At 43.9% G+C, this 12504-nt stretch overlaps 2 protein-coding genes across 2 annotated transcripts in view; both read right to left on the bottom strand.

Moving 5' to 3' along the window:
* Positions 1 to 6: 6 nt before the first annotated feature.
* On the bottom strand, positions 7 to 7019 carry serpinf1 (serpin peptidase inhibitor, clade F (alpha-2 antiplasmin, pigment epithelium derived factor), member 1). The gene is made up of 8 exons (XM_005751238.2): positions 6891 to 7019; positions 4676 to 4736; positions 3664 to 3859; positions 3110 to 3265; positions 2196 to 2399; positions 1476 to 1615; positions 592 to 802; positions 7 to 416 (listed from the first exon to the last, which is right to left on the bottom strand). Exons 2-8 carry the CDS (start codon positions 4733 to 4735, stop codon positions 169 to 171), a joined length of 1215 nt encoding a protein of 404 aa, XP_005751295.1. The 5' UTR covers position 4736; positions 6891 to 7019; the 3' UTR covers positions 7 to 168.
* A 2467-nt stretch (positions 7020 to 9486) lies between these two features.
* The window catches only part of serpinf2a (serpin peptidase inhibitor, clade F (alpha-2 antiplasmin, pigment epithelium derived factor), member 2a), a 9095-nt gene continuing 6077 nt past the window's right edge, over positions 9487 to 12504 (bottom strand). Inside the window, exon 8 of the mRNA XM_005751259.1 lies at positions 9487 to 9830. Within this exon, the coding sequence (XP_005751316.1) occupies positions 9487 to 9830 (344 nt within the window). The remainder of the gene's footprint in view (positions 9831 to 12504) is intronic.

Genomic DNA, 12504 nt, shown 5'->3' with positions numbered 1-12504 from the left:
AGCTGCCTCTGTGGGGACCAATGTGAGTTTTAGGTCTTTAGAGTGAGGGCGTTTTCAAACTTTTAAAGGGCTGTTTCAGAGTTAAGTCTAGGTTTTGGACATAAGTTCTGAAACAGTCTGCCAATGGCGGTCCCCGTGAAGACAGGTGTGCAAAAGTGTGTGTGCGCTTTATATCGACAGGCTTTTGGGGTTGACCACCCGGCCGATAAAGAGCAGCGCCCCTGAGGTTTCATCCCGGATCAGGTAGAGGAAGGGGCGGTCCACTCGGTATGTCAGGTGGCTTGCCGTTGTGTCGCTCGGGTACTGATTCCCCTCTGGCGCCGTCTCCATCGTGACCTTGTGATTGACAGAAATAAGTTTGGCAGCCTGAGTGGAGATTTTCTCCAGCTCCGGGTTGTCTAGCCATTCAGAGAGACCTGCCGAGAGGGAGAGGAGGACGACCATGTTAATCAATCAGCAGAAAAAGCCTACACTACTACGGCTTCATGAGTGGGTTTTTTTCCTGAATGGACAGTTCGGCATTGATATATAAATACTAGTATGCTCCTATATTAGAACCCTCGAGTAAAAAACGTGGTGGATGAAACTGACCAAGGTCGCCGAGCAGCGGCAGCAGGTCTGTGGAGTAGCTGAGCTTCAGGACGGGCAGAGTAATGGACACTTTGGCAGGAAGTAGCGTCATGGAGAGGTCCTGGACAAACTCAGAGGTCAGACTCTCCTCCACAAGGGTCATGTTGGAGGTCACATCCTCGGGCAAGAAGATGAACATGCTGATATCGTCCTGCATCTGGATCTGAGCGATCTGAACGAGGAGAAAAACATGAAGAAATGTGCTGCAGTTACGCTACTGTAGCCATCGTTCGGAGACAGCTGCCGTGAATTCTTGTTTGATTTTATTTTTAAACTTAATAAGAAATGTCTGTCAAAGACCTGATAAAACTATTTTAGTCATTTAGCTCTATCCACTTCTATTCATTAAGTATAAGCTCATTAGTGCCCCCTACTGCATCTACAGCTGAACTGCAGAAGTATTTTTGTACAATGGGATGAATGAAAGGAAGTAGAATGGCTCTGTTAGATCTGCTCTGCCATCATCGGGAGCTCAGCAGCGTTTTCCTCTCTGCCTTTGTTTTTAGTAATAAATATCAACCCTGTATTATTTTTTCCTTCGTAAAAAATGGGATTCTTTTGCATTATCAGTAAAGTCCATTTAATTTGTATAAATGTCCTTGGGTGAGACACTTCACCCGTTGCCTACTGGTGGTGGTCAGAGGGCCCGGTGGCGCCAGTGTCCGGCAGCCTCGCCTCTGTCAGTGCGCCCCAGGGTGGCTGTGGCTACAATGTAGCTGCCATCACCAGTGTGTGACTGGGTGGATGACTGGCTATGTAAAGCGCTATATAAATACAGGCCATTTACCATTTAAATGAAACTGGATAATAACCTGCTTCCGTTTAAAGCTATTCATCACGCTCACCGTGCAGCCTAAGTCCGAGTCAACCCCCATCTTCACTGGGTAGTTATCCTGTTGCATCATGGGAACGCGCACAGGTGCTGCGCCATCCACCTGAAAGTTTTCCAGCCCTCCACTCTGAGCGAACCGAGTCGTCCACTTCCCTGTTAGGACAGGAAACTAACCCATTATTCATCATGGCTGAAACTCACTTTGAGGATCAGTCACTTGTCAGAACCTGTTCAGGGTTTCAGTGGCAGAGGACATGGATACACAACCATACACTTTGAATTTGTTTCATCTTTTCCAAGATTCGCTAAACAGATAAAGGTCACTTTGTAGCAGCAATCGGTCTATAGTCAGCTCCCCGAGTTAGTCCCATTCCTAAAAACTTTAGTCAGGTGCCCCAAAGTTCAGGTGCATTGAACATGTGAGCCGATCACTTCACCTACACATAAACCCATACACGAGCATTTTGGAAAAAACTCTTACAGTTATCTGATAAGTAATATTGATCACTGAATCACCATATGGATTTTATTTATATGATAATTCTTTTTTTTTTTTTTTCTTTTTTTTTAAATGCTCAATCAACAATCATGTATTTCCATACAATTCAACACAAAGAGCATTAAAACCATCATGATGGGGAGAGATGCTTGAAGAGGGTCAACAGCATGTCTCATTTATATGATAATTCTAACTAATTCGTAGATATCTGTGTCTGCAGAGCTGAAGACGTACCTTTAAAGTAGGCGGCGCTCACAATGCTCATGCCGGCGGCACGAGGGAGGGGCTTGGTCAGAAAGCGCTGTACCTTCCCGCCCGTCTGCTGAGACACCCAATCGTTGATTTCTTTCACATCTTTGGATCCTCCCAGCAGCGCCTTGGGGCGAACTCCATACTGCTGCTCCACAAGACCAAAGAACTCCTGCTTCAAACGAAGTCCTGACAACATGAGAGAACATTAGGATCTCACAGTAAAGACTCAAACACAGAGACAGCGAGCAACCACCAGGTCCACCTGGCTCCTTTACTCCAGCTCACCTCTGTAAACAAGTTCATGAAGAGTTTATTGTCTCAGTCACAAATTTCAGTCCAAACATTTCAAACATTAAATTACGGTGTAAGATAAGGTGAAGGTGCTTAGCTCACTTGGCTGCATCTGATGAAACTGCAATGTTTTCTTAACAACTAAACACCAAAATTCTTTTTAGGCTTCTGAGGTTTTATTGCTCATGTTGACTTTTTCTCCTCACATTTCTACCAGAACTCTTCCCAGAAGGTTGAAACACAACTGAGCCAAACACATTTTTTTCTATGGTCATCGGGTCCGGCTCACGCACCAGACGCTGCCCCTCAGCGGGCTTCCAGAAGAAAGCCAACCAGAAATGTTGGGTTTAATGGATAAGGTCCCTAAAGAGGCAGGACTACAACTGCACCTTTCATTGCCCTTTTTGAAGTTTCTGTGTAACACATCAAATAAATAAGACCTTTTGTTTTTATACATCATGCTAAGCTCCTTCGGAGGAGTAGGAATGAAAACTTGATGCAGGACATAGAAAAGAAATGAGTTGAATTTGTGTTCTGTTGTTTTGGTTTAGCTGCAAAGTCACAGCTGATGTTTAGACTCCATCTCAACCCCAACGTGAACTCACGTCTCGCCAGGTACAGGCGTGCAGCGGTACTCAGGCCTTTCCCCGCCGTCCTGACTGAGGCCAGCATGTCCTTCAGGGTGTTGTGGAGCTGAGGGTCCTGCAGGGTGTGGTACCTCAGGGCCCTGTACAGCTGCCTCTGAGCATGCTCAGATCCTCCTAGAGGGACAGGAGGGCTTGTGTTAAGGTCACAAACCTCTGACACAACTGTTTTATTCACTAGAGAAACAGACGTGGGCATCACTTTTACTGTAAGAATGTCTCTGTTTTTAAATTAATATTCTCCACTAAGGCCCTTGTGTCCACCTCCTCCACACGGTGGCGCTGTTGTACAATCTTAGCTTAGTTGAAAGTGAACAGAGGAAAACTAATTGTGAAAGTACGAAAACAGACTGAATAATTCACAATGGAGAAAAAACAAAACTGGTCCCGTGACACTGACGGTGTTTTTGGGAGCAGCAAACAGAATGACCTTGAGCCAGTCTGGCCTCTGAGCTCGTACCAACACTAAAGCCGAAGCTCAGGTTTGGACTAAGTTTGTGTGTTTGTGTCTTCACCCATGGACAGCTGAGTCAGCGCCTCGGACACGCTGAGCGGGGACAGGAAGACGTTGGTGGAAGCGTCGCGGCTCGCCAGGACGCGGAAAAGGTTGTAACCGAAGTCGGAGGTGGCAGCACCCATCTTTGTAGTCGGAGTCGTGAAGAGCTCCATGTGTTCCTCCTCTCCGGCTGCCTCCTCGCCGCCGGTGTCAGACTGCAACGGACCAATGATGGAAAGATTTCATGATTAACTGAACTTTTAAAACTTCGTGCCACCGGTAACTCTCAGACAGACAGGGCTCCTCTGAAGCAAACATCATGTGGATGGCAGCAAATGTTGCTCATAAACCCGTGAAGCTCTTTTTGAACTGAGGGTGGTCTCAGCCTGTGCAGCCACCTCTGGAAAAACCCAGAAACCATTCTAATGTTTGTCAAACCACGTCTTCATTGATCTACCCTGAAGCGTCAAAGCTCGTCCTTGAGGGCATGGTGAGGTGGTATTTTTACACACAGTCACATCACTAAATTACCTCATCAGCTCTGAGATTTTCCACCAATGTTTCATCTTCGTGGTGTTGAGGTCGCAGCTTTTTAAGGCATGTTGCTGCCATCAAATTCAAACATGTTTTAAAATTCAAAGTCCAAGCCACAGACTGATTAAAGATGGATGTAGCTTCCAGTAAAGGTATCTGAAATCTGCGTTCTTTCTAAAGGCCACCAGGGGGCGACTGTCTGCAGAGGGACTGCGCTGCAGAGACGTCTGACACTTTATGGGCGCGTTCGCTCATTTTAAGTCTGTCTTGTGGTTTAGATTAGTTAGCCAATCAGTGTGCGGCTTTACAGTGAGAATAGGAGAGAGCGAAGACGCTCACCTCGAGGCTTCATAAATCAAACCAGTGGGTGGGGTAACGTTGGATACATCCATCTTTTTTACTGTCTGTGGCTCCAGCGTTCTGGCTCTGGGGATGTAAATTACATAACTGAGGAAGCAGAAGCCTAGAAAATATGTGCAGATGGCAGATGTTGATACCTGAGCGTCACATAAGCTCAGCACGACTCCAAACAGCAGCAGGAAAGTCGTTCCCTTCATCCTGAAATCCAAACAAAAGGAAACAAGTTTTCACACATTTCCTCAAACAGTGAAGAAAATGAACCATCTTTCATCACACAGCTGCTGTTCCTCAGGCAGGGATACCCTCTGCGCCAAACCAAACGCCCCTAATTTCTCCATAAGTGCAAAGAAAGGCTGAGCCAAACCAAGTCCAGAGGACGAGTACAGAAAACAAGTTCAGCCGCCACAGAGGCTACAGAGACGAAATTATCCAAAACAAAGACACAATTCAAAGACAAAGATTAGAGTCAGAGCCAGAAAACCTCCGAGCTGTGGAAACTCTGTGAAGTTTATAGCAGGTTATGTAACAAACTCTGAGCTGCTCATCAGGACACAAATCGTGATCTCAGGTCTGAGCTCAGCGTTCATGAAAGAGTAAGTCTGACACACACAACCCCGTTCAGCTGTCTTAGTGAGGACCTTCAGTGACATAATGCTTTCCCTAGCCCCTGACCCTAAACCTGACCATAACCTAATTGTAACCCTGAAACTAAAACCACATATTGAGCCTCAAAAAGGCTTCAAACTTGTGAGGACCGGTGTGTGTGTGTCCTCACAAGTGACTGTTGGTTCTCACAAGTATAGTAGGATGCAGATTTTGGTCCTCACAAAGATAGCTAGACAGGAACACACACACACACGGCCTGCTTTGTTCCACACACATCTGGACCTGGTGCTTGTACTTTTACATAAACAGAGGTCTGTCATTTGAACCTAAAACCACACACACACACACACCCACACACCACAGGCCTGATGGAAAACCCAGATGCTTTCTTCTTCTTTAACCTCCTGATCGTCGCAGTGTGTCTCATCTTTTCTTTCCTACAGCTTCATAAACTCAGAGATAACATGTCGTCAGTTAGATCGTTTAAACGTTTATGAGAGAAATAAAAAAATCTTTCAGATCATCTCAAACTGGTTTCTTGGAGATGTGAGACAGGGAGTGACAGGAAGCGCGAGCCCGTGAGTCCGAGGTCAGGGTTAATGAAAACTGCAGCAGAGATCTCCAAAAGTTGATTCTTCATCTGGACGTAGCGCTTTGTGGGAGATCTTATACACAGGACATTTGCATGATGACTGAAACCAGCCCACTGAAGGAGGTCAGGTCAGAGTTTGTTACATAACCTGTGAGGTCAGGGCTGGTTTCAGTCATCATGCAAATGTCCTGTGTATAAGATCTCCCACAAAGCGCTACGTCCAGATGAAGAATCAACTTTTGGAGATTTACTTTCCTGGATGATTGAGATGCATCAAAATGCAGCAGCACTGAGGGCTGGGTGAGCTGTACCTAATGATTTGTCCCTTTAGTGCGTGGATAAGAATACCTGCGCACGCGCCCCGAGATACACAACAGTGTTCCTGCAGAACGACACACGTCAGTGTAAACGAGTGCAGAGAGGTGACGTCGTTGACGTCTCATCCTGGACTACTGTGTGTGTGTGTGTGTGTGTGTGTGTGTGTGTGTGTGTGTGTGTGTGTGTGCGTGTGTGTGTGCTCGCGCGCTAATCCCCCCGCCCCTGCAGACCAGCTGACTCAGCGCGCTCCCGTTCCTGCACTGACTTGTCTCCGGTCCTCACTGGAAAGTTTCTTCATTGGCTGTTTGTGAACTCTTTGATATCACATCAGGGATTTTTAAAGTCCAGGTCACTAACCTGAACATATTCCACAGTGAAATATTTTTCTTGGCACGAAATTCTTTACAACCCCAAATATCTTCAAACCTGCAAACTTATTAAAAATCATCCGTTTTATCCGAACAATGAGAATTTAGAAAAATTAAAAATGTCCTTACAGACCGAAGCTGATGATCGTCTACTTGGTTTTAGTGACTCTGACCTGCTGCTCTTATATAACCTGCTGAGTGGAAAAGCCCAGACTGGCTGCTGAACAGGAGGAAAAACGCAGCGTGTCTGAGAAACAGCAAGTTTTTCACAAAGTCTGAATCAAAGCGCTTTGAATTCTGCAGAAAACCTCCCTGTGCTTCATGTCTGAGCTGCGCTGCTACGAATACGTCCAAGTTTTACACTTTTTATTCCAGCTGGCGCAAATAAAACGATGCAAAAAAAAAAAGAAGTTCAAATTTGTGCGTAAAAAGCGCAGAAATGCATCTAGTGCAGCGAGAGTCACTCACCTCTCTGCTCCACGTCGATCAGCGTCTCTGCCAGCTCAGAAAGTGAGTCTTCCACCCCGCTGACGCCTCTTGTCTCCGCACCCTCAGCGGCGCGCATCCAGCTGCTGCCAGCAGAGGCAGCGGGAGCGCGCATAGATCCAGAAAAAAACGAAGCTTAAAAAATTCTGGTATTTAATAAAAAGTGTAAGCACCTTAAAATAACTAAAGTTTTGAGAGAACACAAAGAAACAACAGCTCAGGAGTGTTTCAGAGAAATCAGCTGACGTGAAGCAAAGACTGTAGATGAAAGACGTATGTGATCATGTGACACCACCCGATGGTTTCTGGCCTCCACACGTCTCTGTGCACGTTCTTGTGCCTGTTTGTGGTCCAAGTGCTGTTCAAACACAAAGTTTGCATTTACATAAAAAAACCTGGAGGTGTTCATGCTCCGCCCCTTTTACCCAGAGTGCATTTGAATCAAAAGAATGAAAACTGTCAGTTATATTATCTGAACACTGCTGTCGTCCAGGATGTGACATATCTCCACCACTGTTTTTAAGATAAGATAAGATAAGATAACCTTTATTAATCCCACACGTGGGAACTTTGTTTGGAGATGTGAGGTCCTGCTAGCAGATAAAAATCTGTCATCTGTTCCTGAGCAAACCCTCAAACTTTGGTTAAAGCACCTTCTTCACCTGTGACTGATCTGGCTGTCTTTATTCTACTACATGTCCCACTGTTGTTTTATTTTGGTTTATTAAATTCATTGTTTCTGCACAGTGCTGCTGAGCGCCTGAAGGTCATGGGCAGCCAGTGATTTTCAGCCTCATCCTGTGCGTAAAGAGATTTCTCCAGATTGTTCAAATCTTTCGATGATATAATATACTCTGATCAGATGTTCAGTTCAGTGTTAACGTTGATGAGCACTACTCTGTAGCTGTATTTGTAGATGTTTAGATGCAGTTTTTTGTAGATTAATGACCTACTGAAAATGAACCTGATTGGCTGCCCATCCATCCATTTCTTTACTTGTTACTTTTGTTTCTTTTCCAGCATCTTTCAGTTATTTATTTATTTTTTGCCACCATCCCAACTTTTAGTGTGGATAATATTTTTCATGCAATGTCTCTCTTTCAACATCTGATATCAAATCATTGCGGCCTGTTTGTTATACAGAGTCTTGACTTTGCACTTCTGTGACCTGACAATGCAGCGAGTCAATGACAGCAATAAGAAAACCCTGTTAGTGTGGCTAATGTGGCTGCTAGCACCACAACATATAACATACTGATGCTATGTGACAAATCGTAGGTATGTTACATGTTCAAAGGCATGAGAGCCAATGAATGTGACAAATCATCGGTATGTTACGCATTGAGAATGAGAATGCTCTCGCTAGCATTGATAAGGAAACTAATGATCTATAAAAACTGTACCGTGTGTGACTAACTGCCTCCGCTAAACTGTGAGCCTGCTACATTCCTTCTCCTTTGTTCTGTCACTCACACTGGATGTTGATTAAGTTAAATTTCTGAAAAAATCTGTTTCTGTGTTTTGAGACAACAGAACGACTGACGGATTACTTTAAAGTAACCTGTAAACTACAGGAAACATCATTAAGATGCACAAGAGACGTAAGCCAGATTTTGAAACTATGCCAACATTCATTCTTTCAGGTCAGTTCAAAGCTGCATACACAGAAAGTGGCTGTTAAAGTACGAAGTACATTAAACCTTTGAAACCTGCAGCATACAGGCATTGTACAAAAAATCATCTGTAGGTTATTTCATGATAAAATGTGAATTATACATTCTGGGTGTGTGTGGGTAATTTTTACTGTGTAACAGGTGTGTTAGCTTTTTTGTTTATTCCACTTCATCTCTTAAAATAAAATCAACACACTAAAAATGAAACTTCTGTAAGAAAACAACATTCATGATGCACAATTTTGTGGAAAACGTTTTTTGTTTTTTTTGTATCAAACAACTTTTATGAATTTTTGTGTAAAGCTCTGAAATGCACCAGCAGTCACTGAACACTTCATCAGAAACCTAAAATGTTTTAAAATGTCATTGTTAAAAGTTTTTGCATGAACTTTTTGGAACAACCGATTCCTGCATCTGTATTTTTTGTTAATCTACAATAACTTGTGAACACCAGGCGCTTCCTCTGCTGTAATTCTAAATGCACTTTCATATCAGATGCGGTATGCACCGCACTCACCGCTACCTAGAAAAGTTCAACTTTGAACTTTGACCATGCACGTGTACTCACGCTGCCGCGCTGGCGCTTTCCTTGGCACAGCAGGAAACCGTTATTGTGCAGTGCAAACAATAGAACTGAATGTGTTTCAGAGCACAGCGCTGCATGTGCTGCTTCCAGCGTGAAAGGGCCTTAAATCTGCTTTAAAGGGAAAATGACTGACACTTTTGAAAATAAGCTAATTTTGCTTTACAGAGAAGGAGTTAGGATGAAACAAATAAGACATCAAGTATAATTAATGAACTTTAGAAGTGCTTTTACATGTATATTGATTTCCAGTCCCTTACTGTAAGCAAATCTAAATTGTTTGTTTTCCCAAAATAAAATCTTTTCTTTAACTTTACACAGTTCAAAACTCAGGGAAGTCTATAGTACCATTCCCATTACCAGAGATGGGTTTGTATGACTGCTTGTTGTGGGACTCATCATTCAGCATGGGGTTGTCGGGGGCAGGGTTTGTGACGATGCCCATGAAGAGGGGGGTCAAGGAGGCGTCATCGACGAGAGCAAAAAGAAAAGGGGAGTTTACAGAGAACATGGAGACTGAGCGCATGGAGGTTACAACGGTGGTGGCCGAGGCCTCGACACCTTCTTCACTGAGTTCTATTGTGCTGGCGTGCCGGATGCCGGTCACCGTGAGGGGCTGGTCCGATATCCCAGAGAGGTCAGGACCAGAGAACAGAGAGCCAAGGCCTGATAGATACAATGAGAGAGAGAGAAAAATGTCAAACGCTTGCAGACTAACAAGTTTTGGTCAGGTAACAACAACTTGTGGAACCACACAATTTCATAAGTTTGGCTCTTTTTTTCATTCTCAGGACCAAAATGAATGCTGAACTGGAGTAATAGTCAGTTGGCGGTTGGCGGTAAAATCAAGGTCGTTAAGTCTTACGCTATCAGCCATGTCTGTGCCCAAACTCCGCTGCAGGTCCCAAAATCAAACGAACACTGCTGGATCACTGAGAGTTGAAAAACTGTCTAAATTCTTTCATCTGTAATAAAATGATCACTGTGGCTGCTCCACCAGGTGTAAAAATTAAGTTTAACACGGTGGTCAGCACTGTTGCCAGCAAGAAGATCCTGAGTTCAATTCCACCATCAGGCTGGGGTGGAGTTTGCATGTTTTCCCTGTGTTTGCGTGGGTTCTCCCCGGGTACTCCGGCTTCCTCCCACAGTCTAAAGACATGCACTTTGTGGGGATAGGTTAATTGAAGTATCTAAATTACCCATAGGTGTGAATGTGAGTGCGTCCATGTGTGTTAGCCTTGCGACAGACTGGCGACCTGTCCAGGGTGTACCCCCGTCTCTCGCCCCGCGACCCTGAAAAGGATAAGCGAATGCGAATGGGATGGGGGATCCAGGCATCCATGAGAACCGAATTTATTAAATTTAACGAAGATAGAAGTTAGCAGGAAGTTAGCTTGCTAGCTCCCATCTAAATATAATATAACAAGTTCTGACTGAGAGATTTCTGGAAAAATTCAAACGTACAGCTCTGCTGTCACTTCCAACATAAAAGAAGACAGAAAACTAAACAGCAGTGACGTTTGTAGGGTTACTGAAGTTGGGCTAGCTGGTATATAACGATGTGCTACGTGATCGCTAGCTACACCCGACCAACCGGTCGCAGCAGATGGCCCCGCCCCTCCCTGAGCCTGGTTCTGCCGGAGGTTTCTTCCTGTTAAAAGGGAGTTTTTCCTTCCCACTGTCGCCAAGTGCTTGCTCATAGGGGGTCAAATGATTGTTGGGTTTTTCTCTGTATCTATGAAGCGCCTTGAGGCGACTTTTGTTGTGATTTGGCGCTATTTAAATAAAATTGAATTGAATTGAATTGAATTGAATTGAATTGAATTGAATTGAATTGAATTGAATTACACAGCTATGTTAGCATAACATAAACACAGTGAAGGTGGAGGATGAACGCTAACTTTTTTTTCCACTCGGTAAAAGTTCACATGAGGGTTCCTGATGGTTAGGGACAAATGTAATCGCATGGCAGGATGCTGTAAACGGACCAAACTTCAGTCAGGAGAACAACTGAGATAATCCATCCACAATACGAGGTTAGTCATTAATATACTGCTGCATGGGCTGGGCTGTAGTTACATCGTAAGGTTTTTAAAATGATTAACGGTAATAAAAACCGAGAGAAGCCCACTGTGATTACTGACTGTTTTTAGGGGCTTTTTGAGATTAAATAGAACAAGATATAAAGCATTAAAACATGTTAAAAACACAAAAGCCTTATTAAACGCGGGGTAGTTTGGGCCCGGAAGCAGGATTCATCAAGCCAGATTATAATTTACTGGGAGGAGGGAGAGACAGAGATAATAACCTTGCCAATAGTAAACCTTGGACAGCACAACAACTCCCTCTAACATAATGATAAATGAAAACTATTGACTGGTTATAACATTTGAAAAAGTATTAGCTTTGTCTATTCAGTGTAACTGACAAGCAAAGAATGAAACATTTCACATCCCAAAATGGAACACCCCCAATCTCCTATAAAACTTTGCTGTGGCCATCTTATTTTCTCAGCCATCCAGCAGTTACTTCAAGTGTAAAGAAAACCAAGAATAGAAAAAGTAAAAGACCAACCAATAATTTTAAGTCTGCCATATAGATTATAACAACCATAATCAGAGAAGAAATACTTTATACTTGTTAATGAGCAATAGTAAATATTAAAAAGATAAAAACTAAAAGGTTTTTCAGAATGCACTCCTTATTGGTTTCCATTTTAGAAATTGATATGTTTTTGTAGTGCTGTCACTGTTAATCTCATTAAAATGATCATCCCGTTAACGAGCTTACCACGCTAACGCGTTGACGCTGTCCAGCCCCATACACGGGGTGATCCGCGGTAACTCGTTAACGGAGATTTGCCGCGTTAATGCAGTTATGGCGTTAAGGTCATTTTAACGAGATTATTGCTAACAGCACTAGTTTTTTTGTTTTATCTGCACAAAAAAATTACAACCTTTTACATTTTTAAGGGCAATAATTTCTCATAATTATAATTGATTATGAGATCCCTGCAAGCAGTCAATCCCCAAGCTCGGGTCCTCTACCAGAGGCCTGGGAGCTTGAGGGTCCTGCGCAGTATCTTAGCTGTTCCCAGGACTGCGCTCTTCTGGACAGAGATCTCCGATGTTGTTCCCGGGATCCCCTGGAGCCACTCGCCTAGTTTGGGAGTCACCGCACCTAGTGCTCCGATTACCACGGGGACCACCATTACCTTCACCGTCCACATTTTTTCGAGCTCTTCTCTGAGTCCTTGGTATTTCTCCAGCTTCTCGTGTTCCTTCTTCCTGATATTGCTGTCATTCGGAACCGCTACATCGATCACTACGGCCGTCTTCTT

Source organism: Pundamilia nyererei, unplaced genomic scaffold (assembly GCF_000239375.1).
Source record: "Pundamilia nyererei isolate P.nyererei 1_Seehausen unplaced genomic scaffold, PunNye1.0 scaffold00304, whole genome shotgun sequence".
In the NCBI taxonomy this organism is placed as follows: domain Eukaryota; kingdom Metazoa; phylum Chordata; class Actinopteri; order Cichliformes; family Cichlidae; genus Pundamilia; species Pundamilia nyererei.
Note: the sequence above shows the minus strand (reverse complement) of the source record. Positions and strands in the feature narration are given on the sequence as shown.

Excerpts from the sequence above, each read along its gene's own strand:
- serpinf1 (XM_005751238.2), bottom strand. The coding sequence starts at position 4,735 with ATGAAGGGAACGACTTTCCTGCTGCTGTTTGGAGTCGTGCTGAGCTTA. Across the intron at positions 3,266-3,663 it reads GCTGACTCAGCTGTCCATGG|GAGGATCTGAGCATGCTCAG; the intron begins GTGAAGACACAA and ends CTGTCCCTCTAG. Across the intron at positions 2,400-3,109 it reads ACGCCTGTACCTGGCGAGAC|GACTTCGTTTGAAGCAGGAG; the intron begins GTGAGTTCACGT and ends TCATGTTGTCAG.